At 38.3% G+C, this 19,424-nt stretch overlaps 2 protein-coding genes and 1 long non-coding RNA gene across 4 annotated transcripts in view; 1 reads left to right on the plus strand and 2 right to left on the minus strand.

Moving 5' to 3' along the window:
- LOC143750246 (uncharacterized) overlaps nt 1-19,424 on the minus strand; it is an 85,616-nt gene that overhangs the window by 55,983 nt on the left and 10,209 nt on the right. The window lies entirely within an intron of this gene.
- ppwd1 (peptidylprolyl isomerase domain and WD repeat containing 1) lies at nt 273-7,197 on the plus strand. The gene is made up of 11 exons (XM_077243161.1): nt 273-465; nt 721-823; nt 1,336-1,439; nt 1,556-1,676; nt 2,652-3,099; nt 3,202-3,392; nt 5,018-5,207; nt 5,764-5,945; nt 6,021-6,102; nt 6,392-6,574; nt 6,988-7,197. Exons 1-11 carry the CDS (start codon nt 351-353, stop codon nt 7,129-7,131), a joined length of 1,863 nt encoding a protein of 620 aa, XP_077099276.1. The 5' UTR covers nt 273-350; the 3' UTR covers nt 7,132-7,197.
- On the minus strand, nt 7,204-17,466 carry trim23 (tripartite motif containing 23). Of its 2 annotated transcripts, XM_077243162.1 has the most exons (11): nt 17,360-17,466; nt 16,582-16,744; nt 16,360-16,481; nt 15,841-16,119; nt 14,701-14,883; nt 14,400-14,615; nt 14,181-14,315; nt 10,253-10,382; nt 10,057-10,167; nt 9,820-9,944; nt 7,204-9,242 (listed from the first exon to the last, which is right to left on the minus strand). In XM_077243162.1, the coding sequence occupies exons 1-11, from the start codon at nt 17,444-17,446 to the stop codon at nt 9,063-9,065; spliced, it is 1,731 nt and encodes a 576-aa protein (XP_077099277.1). In that variant the 5' UTR covers nt 17,447-17,466; the 3' UTR covers nt 7,204-9,062. The 2 variants fall into 2 exon arrangements, with proteins under 2 accessions (XP_077099277.1, XP_077099278.1); XM_077243163.1 differs by lacking the exon at nt 16,360-16,481 and having other exon boundaries at nt 15,841-16,029; nt 16,595-16,744; nt 17,360-17,462.

The following is a 19,424-nucleotide window of genomic DNA, read 5'->3' on the forward strand; positions in this document are numbered from 1 at the left end:
AGAGACGTCTTTCAAAAACATAATGCAGTGTTTCCAAACTTTTGACTGTATGATGCGATTTTGTAGAGGTGAGTCTTCTAGCGTCACTCGGTGTTGCTTCATGTTACTAAAAAAAAAATATTCACAGCACATTTTATCCCCAAAATGTGTTTGAATTTTACTCTCATCACCACATATGTGACATTTCGATCAGGGTTGTTGCTCATTGTTATTTTGACTGAACTTCGATGTTGAGTGACTGCGCGGTCTAGCTTCGAGATTCTCCCCTCCTGTAGACGGCAGTGTGTGAAAGGAGATACGTTTGTACGTTAAAACCACCATCGAGGAAGAAATATTAACTTATTTTGAAAATGGCGTCGGACGTGAGTGGTGATGGTTCTGAAAATAAACGCAAACTAGACGAAGATGAAGGCGAATGGGTCGGTCCTCTGCCCAACGAGGCAACACAAACAAAAAAGAAAAAAGGTACGTTAAATGGGCTCTTACAAAAAACGGAAGCGTCTATTACTGTCCCTAACCCTAGTGAGCTGCCCACACAGAGTCCTAGACAGCATTTTTGGGCATTGAAGTCGCCTGTATTATGTCTAGATTAAGTTTTGAGAGACAAACTATGCTAGACAGCCGTTTTTATAACAGCTTGTATGTCGTGTGATTTCATAGCAGCCAAATGATTTTACCGTTTTGAGATGTTTTATTAATGGAGCATGTTTTTTTGTGCAGTTCTTGAGTTTGAAAGATTGTACCTGGACAATTTACCCTCTGCCTCCATGTATGAAAGAAGTTACATGCATAGAGATGTTATAACACACATTGTTTGCTCCAAGTAAGTATCCAACTTGCCACCTCAGAATACTTGACTAGTAAATCAATAATATTTTAGCAAGCTTTTTTCTGCATGTTTATATACATTATAATTATATACTCCTGGCATAATTATTTTTTAAAAAAAATTGTAAATTGACAATTATTTAATGTTTGTTTAAAAATATATATCATTATTATTTGAACACACAATTTTTATGGCTGGGAATTCTACGCTTATTATTATTACTATACAGTAAACTGCAAAACTAAAAAAAAAACTGACAAAAACTAACTGACAAGTTTTTAAAAAATCTAGCAAGGAGAATATACACTACCTTTATGTAGCAGAAACCCCAAATGTTTAAGTTCAATAAATAAATTGTATGATATAGTGCTGACCAGTGCAAGGGACAGAAACACTGGTCAAGCTGGCATCCTTATTGCAGAGTCCTGGAGCTTACATGTAAATCAACACTCGAGTGCATTTATTTGACTCCAGATGAACTGATTATAATTTTTATACCATTCTAGAACAGATTTTATCATAACAGCAAGTCAAGATGGGCATGTGAAATTCTGGAAGAAAAAGGAGGATGAAGGAGTGGAGTTTGTCAAGCACTTCCGCAGCCACTTGGGTAGGTGTCTGTTACCACACACCTTACGTCTGGCATTGTGGTAGTGGGTTTTTCCTTCAGAAACTGTATAAAAATAGTATGTGTAAATAATGTCTGTGTTTGTCTCTGGTGCCTAGGTGTGATCGAGAGTATCTCCGTCAGTGCGGAGGGTGCGCTTTTCTGCTCTGTGGGGGATGATCAGGCCATGAAAGTTTTTGATGTCGTCAACTTCGACATGATTAACATGCTCAAACTCGGGTAAAATATTGCGTGTGTGTGTGTGTGTGTGTGTGAGAGTGAGTGAGTGAGTGTGTTTAACACTCTGGTATTCCTCATTTAGTCAAGTCACCTTTATTTATATAGCAATTTATACAGAACAGATTGTTTCAAAGCAGCTAAACCGTGATAACAGGAAAACGATTCAATGATGCAACCAGAGATGCATCATTTCTATTATTTATAGATAAATAATGCAAAACTTAGATGTACATATTATCTAGTACCATGTTTATGTAGTTATTAGAAGAAATATTTCGTATTAACCTTATTTTCAATTAATACAGTTTAAAAAATATAGCGAAGGTATTTAAATCCAATGTATCAAAGGAGGATTGGTGTCATTTGGTGTAAGAAATAAAGTAAATAATTTGTGTGGTTTTTTTTTTAAATCTATACACACAGACTCAAACACACACACATACTTTGTTACTGTTTTGTAGATTGTGTCCTAAAAATTGCTCTGTATTTGTATTTCTCATTCCTTTCCAAATCTCACAAGTGATTCTTTAAGACTATTAGTCTTTGGAATACATTTTATCTTTAAGATGTGTGTGACCATCATATGACAGTAAAAGAGCACACACAAACCTTATTCTAATTTGGAATTTATTGGAATGGTAAAGCGTGTTGGTACGTGACAGGAGGACCTCCACTCAAGGATAAAATAGGATGAACAAGTCTAAGAATGTTCCATGTATGGTTGAAAATACCATCATTGGCTTAGAAAGATAACATTCTGAGAGTTAAGTCTATAAAGGAGAAAGGATGCCCTCACTGTCACACTCTGCAGCCACTCAGTTAGAATCATGACCACAATTATTTTGTGTGTATTTATATAGCAAGTTTTACAAAATATATAATTCCAATGAAGTAAAAAATTAAAAACGTAGTTTTTGTATTTTGGTTTAAATTGACTAAAGACCACCAGAGAGTTATGAGTTTCTATTTTTTCAGCTTCCATCCAGGCCAGTGCGAGTGGATCTATAATCCAGGAGATGCCATCTCCACCGTAGCCTGCTCTGAAAAATCCACCGGGAAGATTTTTGTATACGACGGGCGTGGAAGTAATCAACCCCTGCACAAGTTTGAAAAGATGCACAATGCACCACTGTCTCAGATCCGCCTGAATCCAAAATACCGCGTCATAGTGTCGGCTGATAAAGCGGGAATGTTGGAATACTGGACTGGCCTCCCGAGCGAATTCAAATTCCCACGGCAGGTGGAGTGGGAGTTCAAGACTGACACGGACTTGTACGAGTTTGCCAAATCCAGAACGTATCCCACCAGCCTGATGTTCTCTCAAGACGGCAAGAAAATGGCCACCATCGCCGTTGACCGCAAAGTGAGGATTTTCCGTTTCCTCACTGGGAAGCTGATGAGAGTCTTTGACGAATCATTAACCGTAAGTTAGTGTTTGATAATTATATATTGACCGATTTCAAGGGTTTACAAATGCACACTGGAAGAGTTTAAGTAAGAGTGTGTGGTCTCTGTGCGATGGCAGATGTTCACAGAGCTCCAGCAGATGAGGCAGCAGTTGCCCGATATGGAGTTTGGCCGCAGAATGGCGGTGGAGCGAGAGCTGGAGAAGGTGGACGGCATCCGACTGACCAACGTCATCTTCGATGAGACCGGACACTTTGTGCTTTACGGCACCATGCTGGGCATTAAAGTCATAAACGTGGAGACTAACAGGTAGAGAATACACCCCACATAATGAAATGCATTTCTATGATGAGCATATTTGCCATTTCTGAATCAAAATTAATTTAATGGCACAACTTTTCAGATATCAGCTTAAGTAGTTTGGCATTAGTATAAGTATCATCTGTTTTAAAATATTTTAGCATATTATATGATTAAATTATATCATAGCGAGGACTTCTGCCGACTCTGTGTCAAGATCAATCTCTTAAAATATCAGCTTGACATAATTATATGGCAAAGTTAATTCATATTGTGAATTGTCATGTTGTGCAACTCATCAAAACCTGAATGATATTTATGAATAAAGTGTTTTTATGTTAAAAAAAACTTTTAAAGCTTTTTTGAAAATATAATATTAAATTAGGATTATTCAACACTTTTTTTTTTTTGCAGCAATGCAATAGAATAACCTTTTTTTCTTAGTGTGAAGGACATTTAAAATAATATAAAGAACCTTATGTGCAATGGAAAGGTTTCATGGATGTTAAAGGTTCTTCATGGAAAAATAGAGACCGATAAGTAGGTTTGGACATTGTTTCGATTCAAATATGGTAAAAAAAAAAAAAAAGTCAAACATTTATATATCAAATATATTTATTCTGTCTTTTTGCAAATCATTCTGTTGCAGCTAAATACTGTGAAGAATAATTAACAGCCTAAAGAACAACTAATAAACTAGACTAACTATATAAATTTCAAACATTATCAAAGACCAGTGTACAGTCAGTAATACAATAAGCACAAGTAAATTAGCAAAAGCTCAGAAATTAAAATCAAATCTAAAATAACACTGCATAGTTTTCTTTTCATATATAAAATATATATTTAATCCTTATTAAAGTTACAAAAAAAAGAAATTTCAGTCAAGATCAGTGAGTGATATTCTTTTTCATTTGTTCTTTGATTACCGTTAATTACACGGAGTGCAGCAGGAATATTAGGCTGCTGTCACTTTAAGACCTAATGCACAGATCCAATATACTGTTACAAATACATTTTAACAGTTTACGTTAATTTTAGACATAAACCGACTGTTTACGAGCGCAAGAAGCGAAAGTGAACTCTATTCAGTATCACTCACAATATGAGAGGCGGCTTATTGTGCGTGCGCTCTGGATGTGCCCAGCACAGAAAACAGTGCACGAGTGCCAAATTGAGTTCTCTTGAATGATTTAAAACCACCTTACAATGTGCACACAGCAATCGATAAGCAGAATTAAAATTAATTTTATAAGTATCCGACTTGGAATTTAAGTTCGATTCCCAACCCTAACAATAAGAACCTTTTTACTTTTTTTTTTTTTTTTTTAGAGTTTTTAGAAAATGTTATTAATAACTTGGCTTGCTTATTTTCAACAAAATTTAAAAAAAATAATTATTATTATTATGGTCTTGGATGCTCCTATTTATCATTTACCAAAATATCTTGCTTCATTCTGAAATTTGTCACATAACAGAAGAATAATGCGTTGATAAGATTTCATGACGTGAAATTAATTTTTAATTAAATGAATAAATTTTAAGCTAAAATTACAGCATTGGCCTAATTCAAATCAATGAGCCATTCTGAAATTATTATTATTTTGTGTCTATGAACTGTTTTCTCTGTCAAGGTGTGTGCGGATCCTGGGCAAACTGGAGAACATTCGTGTGGCGCAGTTGAGTCTGTTTCAGGGAGTAGCCAAGGTCATGCATGCAGCACCAACCATTGAGATGAAGGCCTCCGATAATCCAGCGTTGCAGAGCTCAAATCCAGACCCCACCATCTTTTGCACCGCCTTCAAGAAGAACCGCTTCTACATGGTGCCATTACAAAAACCCATAGCATTTACAACGCTATTCTGAAGCTTTGGTTTCTGTATATGTTACTATAATCATTTATTTTTAGGGTACTGTAGTGAATTCTGTTTAGGGTTTACCTCTGTTAAGTTAACTCTGGTTCTCTCTAAACCCTGGGTAAACCGAATCCTGGGTTATCTTATGCTGAGTTCACGCCATGTTGTAATTGACCATTCGCAAAGACCCGCCCCCTTTAGTTACTAAACCCTGGGTTAACATCCTTATTTGCATATTTGTGTCAGTGTCATTGATTGGACGAACGAAGCACATACTTGCGTATTTGCGTAAAGGCATCCTCAGATTATATATTATGACTGTACTATCAAGTTTATCTTAAATGGACTTTTCAGATAAGGTTAAGAATGAAATGGTCTATTCTTCACTCCAATTGATGCGTTTTCCATCACCAACCATAACCCAGGGTTAAGTGCAGTGTGAAAAGCTCTTATGTTAGTTTCCATTGGTGTCCAGAAGAATCTGACACTCTTGACTCTTAATACTGTATTTTGTTTTCAAACAGTTTACAAAGAGAGAGCCGGAGGACACCAAGAGTGCTGATTCTGACCGTGATGTCTTTAATGAGAAGCCGTCTAAGGAGGAAGTGATGGCAGCCACACAGGCAGAAGGGCCGAAAAGAGTGTCAGACAGCGCCATCATTCACACCACAATGGGCGACATTCACATCAAACTCTTTCCTGTGGAGTATGTGTTTGTGTCATTTAACAGCAGTTTGGTCTGAGACGGCAGGACGTAAATTTATTTATTTTTGCTTCTCAGGTGTCCCAAAACAGTGGAGAACTTCTGCGTCCACAGCAGGAACAGTTATTACAACGGCCACATATTCCATCGTGTCATCAAGGTATGAGCACCTGTAGTGTTTAGATGTGTGCCTAAGGATTTGTGAATGCGAGTTGAACAAGTGGCTCTTGTGTGTGTGTGTGTGTGTGTGTGTGTGTGTGTGTGTGTGTGTGTGTGTGTGTGTGTGTGTGTGTGTGTGTGTGTGTGTGTGTGTGTGTGTGTGTGTGTGTGTGTGTGTGTGTGTGTGTGTGTGTGTGTGTGTGTGTGTGTGTGTGTGTGTGTGTGTGTGTGTGTGTGTGTGTGTGTGTGTGTGTGTGTGTGTGTGTGTGTGTGTGTGTGTGTGTGTGCAGGGCTTCATGATCCAGACCGGAGACCCGACGGGCACAGGGATGGGTGGCGAAAGCATCTGGGGTGGAGAGTTTGAGGACGAGTTTCATGCCACACTGAGGCACGACAGACCCTACACCCTCAGCATGGCCAACGCAGGCCCGGGGACCAATGGGTCACAGTTTTTCATCACTGTCGTCCCAACTGTAAGACCATCATTAGTTTTTTTTCCCCATTTTTGGCTTGCTTGGGTTGTCTTTTTTTAATGAAACCTCAAGATTTCAGATACATTTCTGAATTTGACTACACTGGTTGCACTGTTTTTCAAAACCAGTTCATAAATAATTGTTTGTTGATGAATCCGACTACACTGATCAAGATGTGTATTGCATATAGTATGACTTAGCAGCTGAATCTATAGGCCAATGGCAAAATGAGGCAGGAAATCAATAATGAAATTGTTCCAATGAAGTCATAAATGTCACACTGCTGTCACTTCTTGAGTGTCACGTCAGTTACAATGACTTCGGAGAAAATCATCTCAATTCATTCATTTTGAGCTGCCAGTTTGGCTAGTTATTAATTCAATGAATTGTTTTCTCATTCTCTCTTCAATTAGCCCTGGCTGGATAACAAGCACACAGTCTTTGGGAGAACCACTAAAGGTATGGAGGTGGTCCAGCGGATCTCCAACTTAAAAGTCAACCCCAAAACCGACAAGCCATATGAAGACATCAGCATCATAAACATCACTGTCAAATAGATGTGCGGTCTCAGCTCTACTCTTCTGATTTTGTAAAATAAAGTACCCTTTTTTAAATAATACAAATTTTCATTAGTGATGCATCATTCAGCTTGGTTTTTAATAGCGTAACATTATGAATGGTTATACAAAAAGATGTGGTCAAATCAACAACAAATGTGGGTGAGTAGTGTGCTTCTTGAGAGGCTTCCAAAACTCACATCAACAATAACTTCAGATCCTCCTGCAATAGGGGACAGGGAAAGTCTTCACACATGCTTTTTATCGAAGTACAGTTATTCAACATTACATGGCAATGAGGATCAATGATTCAAAACAAAGGATGGTTTCTAAACTGGACTAATGCAGATAATGTCAAGTAATGGAGCGTTTACGTACGGCCACAGTTGCGTTATACATGAAGTATATCAATAAATGTTAATGTTTTTGCTTTTAAGATGCTAAGAAATACTTGTTCCAACAAATCAAGGTATAGCCAGATATTAAGCAGTGGACTGGTGAACTGAAAACTTTTTTTCCCCATGATAACTACAATTCTCCTTTAAAATATAAATAATCAGTAACATTGTTTTTTTGCCACAAACATCCATCTCTTCATACAAGGTGAAAATACACCTACACCCATGCATCAGTCATAAGACCACAAAGGACATTTCAATAAATATTTAAAGCCCCCAAAAACTCACAACAGCCATAAAAACAGCTGGAGATGTTAAGAATAATGGTATGCCTTTAGGTGAATCTCACAACAACATCAAAAAACATGTGTTGGTCAGTTTACCCCCAAAATCAAAATATTAATTTTTAACATTTACATTTTCATAACAATTAAGCATATTATACTCCTTACAGTGTTTAAATCCCAGTGATGATTTTAATATTACTTTAATAAATATCCATAAAGGCAATAGAACCACGTCTAAATACTTAATTGTCTAAAACAATTTCACATATTACAGTAATAAGAATATAAGGGTAGAATGTGCTTGATTGTAATAAACAATGCTATAATGCAATAACTCAATGTTCCTAGAACAAGTTTCATTTTAGAAATTAATGCGAAATAAATTAAATATTAAAGGGAAGCATGACCTATACATGTTTTGTGAAATTCACCCAACTATTTGCATGTAATGTTTGATCAATGGCAATGGATTTGATCACATGACCTTTCCAATGATTTCAGTAACTATGGTTAATCTGACACAACAGGCACTTCACATGTAGTATCCGTGAATCTGGTGATGGAGCCTAGTTTCATCTTTATCTACGGGGCTTTACCTACGATTAAAACATTTAATAGATCTATATAAACCTTGTGCTGTTTGCACACATGATATACAGTAATTTTATATGGGTGTCTGTACAAAAATGACCAGTATAGTTTAGTTTGCTTAAGCACATCTAGAAATAACTCCAGGCATTAGGTACTATTAGGCGATTAAACAAACTGACCTTGAAAAGACAAGCATCATAATCCAGATGTTAAGTTTCTATGTTTTAACAGAAGAGACAGTAAGTTTAGTTAGTCATGTTCGTTAACTTCTCAAAGGAATAGTTCATGTAAATCAACTTCATGAACAGCATCTGCATATATACTATTATTTTTTAAACAGTAAAGCATTTCCAATGGAAGTCTTTGGAGCACATTTGCCCATAGGCTTTTTGCCCATACTTTTTTTTTATTTAGAAACTGAGTGATGAGCTGAAATTATGTTTGGTGATAACCTGCAGGATATTGCCTTGTATATTTAACCTGGAGTCCTATATGAGCTCCATTTATGAACACCATTGAACCACAAGCGCACACAGCAGCAAGTCTACTAATGTATGATGGTAAGACATGGGTAAACATGAGCAGGGTGACTGTGCAAATGACACGGACAGGCTTGAGTTGTAAGTCATAAGTCTTGAGGGTGGGTAAGCGTCCCTCAGGCCACATCCAAAACTCCTGCGGCCACCAGCTGGCGTGAGAGCCAGTCCAGGCCCTCGTGAAGCCCCATGCCACTGCGGGCGTCACAGCCTTGGATGTGCCAGCTGCGCCCGCAGCACAGTTTGTGTAAGCTCAGGAGCTCCGTCATCTCCTCCACGGACACCGCGCCGGGGACGTCCTACAGAGACACACGTCAAAGAGTCTTTGTCAAGAGTTCACAGTGGACATACACATACTGGCAAAACCTATGTTACCTGCATCTTCTGAAAGAGTAGAGAATCTCCAATAAAACAAGCGTTTAAAGCATTGCCTATGCACGTTGTAGGCGTTGAAAAAACAAGCCTGATTTTCTCAGCTTTTTGTTCAAAATTTTGCTTTTTTTATAAAACTTACCCACATTCAGGTGTTAATAAAAAAATAATTCATGAAGCTAGAATAAAATGGGTTTTGTTTAAAAACAGAGGCTCTGTTGTTTCTTTTGATATATTGCATGTTCAGATATTCACACAACAAAATATTCTAGGGTCCATGAAACTTATCAAAAACAGCCTATAAAGTATAACCCCCAATACAAAAGTGCATTTTTTATTTGTAACTACAAAAATGAATATGTAATTAATAAAAATGTAATGATTCCACAGACAATCTTTTTAATCTGTGAAATCTTCCAGTTTGATAAAGGAGATTCTTAAAGTGCATTATTATTGATTTTTTTAATGCCATGTTCACACCAATCATTTGTTCACATCTCTCACCTGTTTGTTGGCGAAGATGAGCAGCAGAGCATCTCTGAGCTCTTTCTCGGTCAGCAGTTTGGCCAGTTCACTGTGAGACTCCATCAGCCGGTCTCTGTGACAGCTGTCAATCACAAACACCACCGCTGGGAGACAGAACAAATGACCAGCTTCAGTCATACACACTCATTAAAGTCCAAGTAATGTGATTGTGTGAAGTGAATTTTTAACTCTAGAAGCAGCAGCTCTGCGTGTTACCTTGAGTGTTCAGATAGTAGTGTTTCCAGAGTGGGCGGAGTTTATGCTTGCCACCCACATCCCAAATGGTGAATTTCAGGTTTTTATATTCAACAGTTTCAACATTAAAACCTAAAAAAGAAAAATAATCCTTCATTATCTAAACACCGTTGCATGTTTGCATTTCTGTACATGTATATCCGTTGCACAAGGATACCTATGGTCGGTATGGGCTGCATAAACTCATCTTGCTTCAGTTTGAAGAGAATAGTAGTTTTGCCAGCTCCATCTAAGCCCAAAGTCACAACCCGTATCTCCATCTTTGGACCAATGTGCACACGGTTGTCCTGGAAAAGAAGATGGACACATCTGTTTTAAATGGATATCAAACATCATAACAACACAAAACTCAGCTCAAGTACAGTAGTTCCTTTCTTAGCACGCTAATAACACAACCAGACAAGCCAAAGTTAGTTCGAGCTGTAAAAGTTCATGCTGTCATACCATTGCTTAATTTGTCAATTCTGAGGTCTTGGAACAAAAAGCTTTTCCTTCCTCAGTACCTTGCCAGATCTGTTACCCAACAGATCAGGCAAGGTACTGAGGAAGGAAAAGCTAACAGAGCACCCACATACATATACATATATCAGTCAGGGTTTTCCATCCAACTATTTTTGATGCGCATTTTGAAAATAAAGTTAATGCAAATAAACTCTCAAAATCTATTAACACAGAGATTGAATGCACTAGATGCAGATTATCTTGAGTTTTGTGTTTGTTTAATAGTTCACTTCAAAATGAAAGTTCTGGAACACAAAGGAAGATATTCTGAAGAATGTCAATAATAAATCAATTGATGGACCCCATTGACTTTCTATACTAGGAAAAAAAATACAACAGAAGTCAATGGGGGTAAATCAACTGTTTGGATACTGATATTCTTCAAAATATCTTTTGTGTTCAGCAGAAGAAAGAAATTCATTCAGGTTTGAAACAACTTGTAAATGATGATGACAGAATTTTCATTTTGAAGTGAACTATTCCTTTAAGATGATGGAAACATTATTTGCATACTGATGACGTGTTGTGACCATTTGTGCATGTAAAACACCATGGTATTGTGCATTAGACCCAACAAGATGTCTGACCTTGGCACAGAATTCTTCAAACATATCCCTAGACATTCGTACGGAATTCTGTTTAAAGTCTAGCCATATCATTTTGCACGCAGACAATGGCCATTAGCGGTCGTTTAAGCCCCCATAAGCCAAAAGTAAACATATAACATTGCATTACAATGTTTGATCTGTGTGCAGTACACTACTAGAGGCATCTGTTTGTTTGACGAAAGGGATGGTCACACTACACTACACTACACTGACTTCCATTCATATGCATGCAAATGCAGGAGACTGGATATGCAAACTCATGGAAAGTTTGTTGTGCACCAAAGTTCAAGTTTGGTGAACTCTGATTTGAGAATGTTTACCCCCATACGAAGTGGAGATGTGTGACCAATAGATGATCGATACATCATGGCATGACCTCTTAAATTAACTCAGATCACAAACTTTGCGTTTACTCGTATGTGTTAAATGTTAAAGGGTTAGTTCACCCAAAAAATTTCTGACATTAATCACTCCCCGACATTCGTCATGTCGTCATTCACCTTCAAGGTCATTCTCCTACGCTGTTGACGTAGTGTAAACCGTGTCGCGCGTCTTGGTCCTACGTAAGAACACTACCTCCCTATTGGCTAGCTCCTGCGCCAGCATCACACGCATGTGTCGTGTTGCTCATGTGAACAGCATTGCCCAATAGTGAAGCGGCGTTCTGACGTAGATCCAGAAGCGCTGCACTATTTACACTACTTCAACAGCGTAGAAGAATGATGTGGAAGAGAAGAGATTGTTGAATAAAGTTGCTATTTTTGGGGGGTTAATTCATAACATTAAAGTTGAACGACTGTAGTCACATGAACTATTAGGGTTCCTGCACACTTTTTAAAGTCATATTTAAGGCTTTTTAAGACCTTTTTAAGACCTGAAGAAATCAAAATTAATACCGTACATTAGGGGTGTGCATTATTGACAAAAATATATCTCGATATTTTAAACGTTTTGTTGATAATAATTAGAGGATATTTTACTGATTGTGTTTTTGTGCTGGTGCAATGGCTGGTATGGGCCTGTTGTTGACAGCTGAATCACGAAGATATTCATATTTTTCATATTCTATGCAGTGGTCAGTTCACAGTAGTGACAGAAATTATTAATTATTGTGCAATATTTGCCACCTTAAATTGATTTCCAGGGGCATTTTCAACAATATATGGACATTTTTCCTAAACTTATTTAGAGCTTTGCATCACCTTTTATGTCAAATACTAACATTCAAATTATTCAAATTAAATTATACAGTAATTATACTAATTTATACAGTAATACTTAATTACACAATAATTATACCGTGCCACCGTTACCAGTCAAATTAAATCATTCAATCAAAATCCATCTTTGCAGTGCAGAGGTGACACAGACACGGCATCAGAAGTGGCATTATATTTACACTCCATTTACAATTGCATAAATGAAGGTATGAGGTAGTTTTTTTTAATCAATATTCAATATTTAAATATGAAATGTTCTTGAAATTGAAAATATGAAATTTAAATATTCTAATTTTAACATTTTAATTAAAGGGTACTTTAAAGGGTAAGTTCGGCGTTTTACAAGTAAAGCCCTGTTTAAAGATCGTTTCTGATGAAATCGAACGGTTAAGATTAAAATTTGAACACATGATGCTGTCCCGAGAATTTTAGGTTTTTGTGTTAGCACAAAAGTCATAATTTTATGAATGATTCTTCCAGTGCCCCTATGAAACCATAGTATAGGTGGGGGGGTGCTAACACAAAAACCTAAAATTCTCGGGACAGCAGCATGTGTCCAAATTTTAATCTTAACCGTTCGATTTCATCAGAAACGATCTTAAAACAGGGCTTTACTTGTAAAACGCCGAACATACCCTTTAAATATGAAACTAAAACCGCCAGTAGGTGGCAGCAAGTCACTGTCTTAATACCATAAGTGAGTTGAGGGAGTCATTCATTCATTCAACCGATTTGTTCAAACGGCTGATTCATTCGGGAAAGAAACAAGTGATTGTTCATTGAATCGTTAAAATGGTTCAAAACGTGGATTTCAGTCAAGAAATCATCGCTGTCTGTTGCATTGAGACTACGGTTTCGTTTTGAAATTCTAGTCGGCGAAGTAAAGGGAAAACAAACAATATTGACAATATGGCGTCTAAAAAGTAACTCACAATGTTAATTTATTTTTATTTTAACTATTGAATAACATAAATATATCACTTGTGCACGGGAAAACGCCACTCTTACTGATGATATATTCTAATATAAGAACATAATATGATATGAATATAAGACAAAAACTAATTTGGGGACATACCTATAACTGCACACATCACGCAGTGAAAGCACGAGAGACAAATGCGATGTCAGCTCATAGTGCCTCGTACATCGTTAAAACAATGCTTACAATACACATCGCACACCCCATACGCACATAAAGAATGAACTTACGACTGAACTGACATTTGCCAACTTTCTTCTTCTCTCCTCTCTCGCGTGCAGGAGACAGATGTTATTCTGCCGCGAATGTGATGCGAATTGACACGTGAACAAGCAAATCCACAAAGATAGAATAATAAAAAATGATACTACGCTAATTAGATAGTTTTAATTTGGAAAACATTTAGATAAGTCTAAGTCAAAGTGTCATCTAAAATTTAAGACCTTTCATAAGTAAAAATAAGACTTTATAAGACTTTTTATGGCCTTATATTTTAAAAATCTAATTTAAGACTTTTTAAAGATCCGCGGGAACCCTGCTATTTTAACAATGTCTTTTTTACCTTGCTGGGCCTTGAAAGTGGTTGTTGCATTGCTGTCTATGGAGGGGTCAGAAAGCTCTCGGATTTCATCAAAAAGATCTTAATTTGTTTTCCGAAGACGAACGAAGGTCTTACGGGTTCGGTGAACTAACCCTTTAATTGTATGTTTTTATAAAAGTCATATATCATCCGTCGCTGTGTCCATACTGTGCAAACAAGGCTATGTAAAGTACCTTAGTGAAAGTAACAGGGATGCCTGCATCCAGCTGAATGTGGTCGGCCAGCTCTGTAAACTGCTGCTGCTGTTTCTGCAGTGTCTCTAGCAGTCGGTTGATCTCCTGTTTCGACAAAACCACCCTGCAATCATCCTGGCAAAAAAAACACAACAAACCAACTGAAATTCCCGAACTGCTTCTGATCCAGCCGAGTGTGTGACGTGACGGAGTGTGTACCTGCTGCAGTGTTTTCTCGCAGTGCAGACAGGCAGTGGACACCTGTGACAGCAGTATGGTCATGTCCTCCTGCTGCTGTCGAAGCCAGATCAGCCTCTCTCGCACGTGTGCGTCCACCACGCTCAGAGCCATCTCCTCTTGACGACACAGGGTCTCGTGTAGATCAGCAAAGTAGGCACGTACGCAAGAACGAGCGCTCTCCGCTGTTCCTGGGACCTGAGGAGAAACCAAGATGTGAAGGAGAACTTACACAGATGCAAATGCTTTAGGCGATTACAATCACCCAAAAACACTCTCATACATGTTCAGTGTGAGCCATGCCCATGCTGTCCTCCACGATCTGCTCTCCTCCTTCAATCTGCTGCACAATGCCCACTAGTTTCCTGGAGTACTCCGACACTTCCTCTGTGAACGTACGGATGCAGTGTGCCATATCCAGGATGGACCCTCGAATCTGGTTGGCTTCACCCTCTAGTACAGCATGCTGGTAAAACATTTTCATGAAAAGAGATCAGGGAACAAGTGACTGAAAACGGGAACAAAACATTACATTTAAATTACCCAGAAATATTTCAATAATCCAATAACAATTCTAAAAATACACAACCTTTTTAATCCATGCTTTGTTTGATGGATGCATTAAAATTTTTGCTATACATTATTTGTTGCAGAATTATCTCCCATTCTGCAGTTTCTGCTAAACTTCCACACAAAGGAAACTCCCTCAGGGTAAGAATTGTTTGGTTGACAGCCAATAGATTTGATTCTATATTTATAAATTTTGTATTTGATAAGGTAACTGAGAACAATTCAATTTGATTCAATACAGTGAACAGCAAATCGATTACATAACTCGTTATAAATCTAGAAATAGGCAAGTTTAAAAAACACTACATGCAATTTTAAATATAAAAATGTTCAGCTTTCCTTTTAATGTTAGGTAAAGTTTAGTGATTTTTGGGGGGAGTTTTGAAAACAATTGTTTATACCATTTTTATTTTATTTCAATTTGAGTTATTTTAGTATTTTAAATGTTGCCTTGGCAAGTACATGAAATAATTTTCTGTACATTTATTTTCATTTTAGCTAATGTTTATTTATTTTAAGTAACAGATGTTTTAATGGTTTTAGTTTGTTTTAGTTATTGATAATAAACCTGCTTCAGACTTTTTATTGCACCAGAAACATCAGCAAAACAAATTATTAATTATTTAAAACAAGACATATTAAGATATTTCTTGAATATTTCAATTCAGTTGCATCCGAAATGACTTTTAAACAATGCATCTAAAAAAAAACAAGCATTGTTGTTACATTCCAAAATCTTTGAAGAAATTAGAAAAAGAATCGATACGGGATCGAAAGAGAATCAATCCATGCCAAATTCTATGCCTAAAGGTTATCAAGTCGTTTTGAACTGAGTTGCATTGTATTTCTGCACCTTATGCCCATGGTGCTTTCCGTACTCCTTGCACACGCAGCACATGAGCGGCCCAGGCTGGCAGCCGTCTTCCAGGCACACAAACTCGATGGCGTGCACCTGGTGCTGCGGGCAGAGCATCTTCTCATGGGGCTTGTCTGCCAGGGGCACGCGCCGGTGCTTGGCCAGCGTCCGGGTGGAGTGTGTGAGCTGGGAGCACTCGGCACACAGGTGTGTGGCACACACTGTGCAGTACATGGAAGCAGTGTGAGTCTCATCCTCATCACAGCGGATTACACACTAATGGAAACATGGCAAATATCCACAATAAAATCACTGTATTACACAGCCCAATTTATTGCTTTGATAAAAATGAGTCAGCAGCAATAAAAAAAGTGTTCAATAAATAACAAAAATATTCTAAAGACATTTAACAGTTATAATCGTGAACAAAGAATAATCACAATTATTATTATATAAATTATTATTATTTATTGAATATAAATACACATTTTAAAACTGAAATCGCATATTTCGAACCTCGCCCATCTCCCGAAGTGAATCCTCTGACATGCCTGACTGATGGGATGCCCCATTCTGTAGCCGTTCAAGCAATTCTAGCAGGGCAAAGTTCTTCTTCAGGCCCCACACGCCCGAGTCCCCTGCAGACCACAATGAGAAAATGTTACTTTATACTAGAGAAAGTCTAAATATAGAACTATACAGTAATTATAAAGAACAGAACGGCAATGTTAAGCTCACCCAGCTCTGTGACCTGTCTGTCGAAGGGGCAGCGGACTGCCCTGCCGTGGAGAGGCAGACGGGTCAAGCAGTCGTGACACACCGTGTGTCCGCACAGCAGCAGCCGCGGGACCTTGTCCCCCTGTAGAGAAAACACATCCTCGCACACACCACACTCCAACACCTTCACAATGACAAGCATATGTGGGATTAAAATTTGTGATTGACACATGTTTGCAATTATACATATATATAATATATAACGTAATATATGTATTATTTAATGTTTAATTTAATGTTTAGAGGCCGTAATTACTACAGTATATACCTATGAAGTAAAATATTTTCATACATAGACATTGTATCCATTTATAAGAATAAGCCTTAAATACATACACACATACATGTAAACATCCATAAATATATCTCCAGAATTTCTCAAATAACCCTATAATTTGAGTATTTTGAGGAAAAATCCCCTTTCTAGTGTTCTGACCGGTTAGTCATTTAGCTAGACAGCTAACCTATTCAGCACCACTGCTGTCATAACTGTAAGTTACATGTATCAATATAACCCACTACTTCATACCGAATTGTTTTTAATCGAACTTTTAAATGAGTGTGCAACAGTGTGTTTAATATAAAACCGCAGTGATAGTTTTGAATGATGCTATCATTAGCGTGCTACCGCCCTGCAGAATCTCAGTGAATTCAACCGGCACCCAAAAAAACATCCGTCTCATGATTTTTATAAGATAAACATCTGGTGTAATAGTTATATATGTCATGTATGTCGTACCTTCACCGCATTAGAAGTATTTCCGCGGCCGTGTCGCGCACACGGCTCCATCGACGCCTGTTTATTTACACCGACAGCAGCGGCCATCCTCGGACTGAACCATCTGATGACACGTCGATGTGAACATAACATACTGCTTTTGGACAAGTTCAAGTTAATATGTAAAAAAAATTATTGAAAAACTAATGTGTTCACTTATTCCTAGTATAATAAAAAAGTATCAAATTGTTGTATGTCTGAATAAAAATACCATTCTTGTCACAAAGGCATCCCTCTATGACAATGGATCAGTCCGTCAGCTGTTTCATATGATCGCGAGACACGCGACCGGAGCGACGTAAATTCTTGCATTATTGAATTTTAGTGAAAAAGAAGTCAGGTTACTTTTGATATGAAACAACGTCTCAGCTTTCAAATGATGTCAAGTTTATTACGAAATTCAAACATTAAATACCGTTTTGGCGCTCTTTAAAGTGACGTGACAGATCGCTGTACCTCCTCGGTTTCTTTTACTGTCTATGGTTCAAGCGGCACGTGAACTGATCTAAAGCTCTTCTTTTGTTAATAGTAATTAAATAAACTCGAATGAACTATTTTGGAAGATACAGTAGCCTACAACTTGCTGAAATGTATCATCATCTCATACCGACCTACAGGCGGAAACTGAAATCAGCTAAACCTGTAATAAGGACTGTAAAAAGATGGACTAATGAAGCAGAGCAGAATCTACAGGCCTGCTTTGATTGCACTGATTGGATTGTTTTTGAAGCTGCTACCAGCGATCTGGATGAGCTCACAGATACTGTAACATCATATATAAGTTTCTGTGAGGATACATGCATTCCTACCAGGACATTCTTATCATTCACTAATGATAAACCATGGTTTACTGGGAAACTCAAACACCTTCGTCATGCCAAAGAGGATGCTTACAGAAGTGGGGATAAAATCTTGTATAACCAGGCCAGAAACAGATTGACAAAGGAGATCAGAGTTGCTAAAAGGAACTACTCTGATAAACTGAAAAAACAGTTTTCATCCAACGACCCATCATCAGTCTGGAATGGCCTGAGGAACATCACCAACTACAAGTCACCATCCCCTCGATCTGTGGACAATCAACACCTGGCTGACGATTTAAATTCATTTTACTGCCGGTTTGAAAAGCCCTCATTCACACCACACACCCGGTCTGATCTGCACTTCAAACATTCAGCATCACCTCCTGCACTCCCATTATTACTCCCCCCTCCTGCCATCCAACCTGAGCTTAAGGTCTGTGAGGAGGACGTGAGCCGAGTCTTCAAAAAACAGAAGACTAGGAAAGCCTCAGGCCCAGACGGCATCTCATCTGCTTGTTTAAAAGCCTGAGCTGACCAGCTGGCCCCGGTCTTCACGCAGATCTTCAACAGATCATTGGAGCAGTGTGAAGTTCCCTGCTGCTTCAAACGCTCCACTATCATTCCTGTCCCCAAAAAACCCAAAATCACTGGACATAATGACCACAGACCTGTCGCTCTCACGTCTGTGGTCATGAAGTCGTTTGAAAGACTGGTGCTGGCCCACCTGAAGGACATCACCGGACCCCTGCTGGATCCCTTTCAGTTTGCTTACAGAGCAAACAGGTCTGTGGATGACGCAGGCAACATGGGACTTCATTATATCCTGCTACATCTCCACAGACCATGGACTTATGCAAGGATCCTCTTTGTGGACTTCAGTTCGGCCTTCAATACCATCATGCCTGGTCTTCTCACAGCCAAACTGACCCAGCTCGCCATGCCATCCTCGATCTGTCAGTGGATCACCAGCTTCCTGACGGACCGGCAGCAGCGAGTGAGACTGGGGAAACACACATCCAAGACACTCACAATCAGCACTGGCGCTCCCCAAGGGTGCGTTCTCTCCCCACTGCTCTTCTCCCTGTACACTAATGACTGCACTTCTAAAGACCCCACTGTCAAGCTCCTGAAATTTGCAGACCACTGTCATCGGTCTCATCCAAAACGGTGACGAGTCTGCTTACAGACTGGAGGTTGACTGTACTTCCTTCGCCAGCTGAGGA

Source organism: Siphateles boraxobius, unplaced genomic scaffold (assembly GCF_051911475.1).
Source record: "Siphateles boraxobius isolate OS27281-9 unplaced genomic scaffold, OSU_SipBor_1 25, whole genome shotgun sequence".
Classification (NCBI taxonomy): Eukaryota; Metazoa; Chordata; class Actinopteri; order Cypriniformes; family Leuciscidae; genus Siphateles; species Siphateles boraxobius.

What these genes read in the sequence shown, in the direction of transcription:
- ppwd1 (XM_077243161.1), top strand. Translation starts at nt 351, where the DNA reads ATGGCGTCGGACGTGAGTGGTGATGGTTCTGAAAATAAACGCAAACTA. An exon ending in ACAAACAAAAAAGAAAAAAG is followed by an intron (nt 466 to 720) that starts GTACGTTAAATG and finishes TTTTTTGTGCAG; the next exon opens with TTCTTGAGTTTGAAAGATTG. An exon ending in ATTAACATGCTCAAACTCGG is followed by an intron (nt 1,677 to 2,651) that starts GTAAAATATTGC and finishes CTATTTTTTCAG; the next exon opens with CTTCCATCCAGGCCAGTGCG.
- trim23 (XM_077243162.1), bottom strand. Translation starts at nt 17,446, where the DNA reads ATGGCCGCTGCTGTCGGTGTAAATAAACAGGCGTCGATGGAGCCGTGT. An exon ending in GCGAGAAAACACTGCAGCAG is followed by an intron (nt 14,316 to 14,399) that starts GTACACACTCCG and finishes TTTTTTTGCCAG; the next exon opens with GATGATTGCAGGGTGGTTTT. An exon ending in GCAGCCCATACCGACCATAG is followed by an intron (nt 10,168 to 10,252) that starts GTATCCTTGTGC and finishes TTTCTTTTTTAG; the next exon opens with GTTTTAATGTTGAAACTGTT.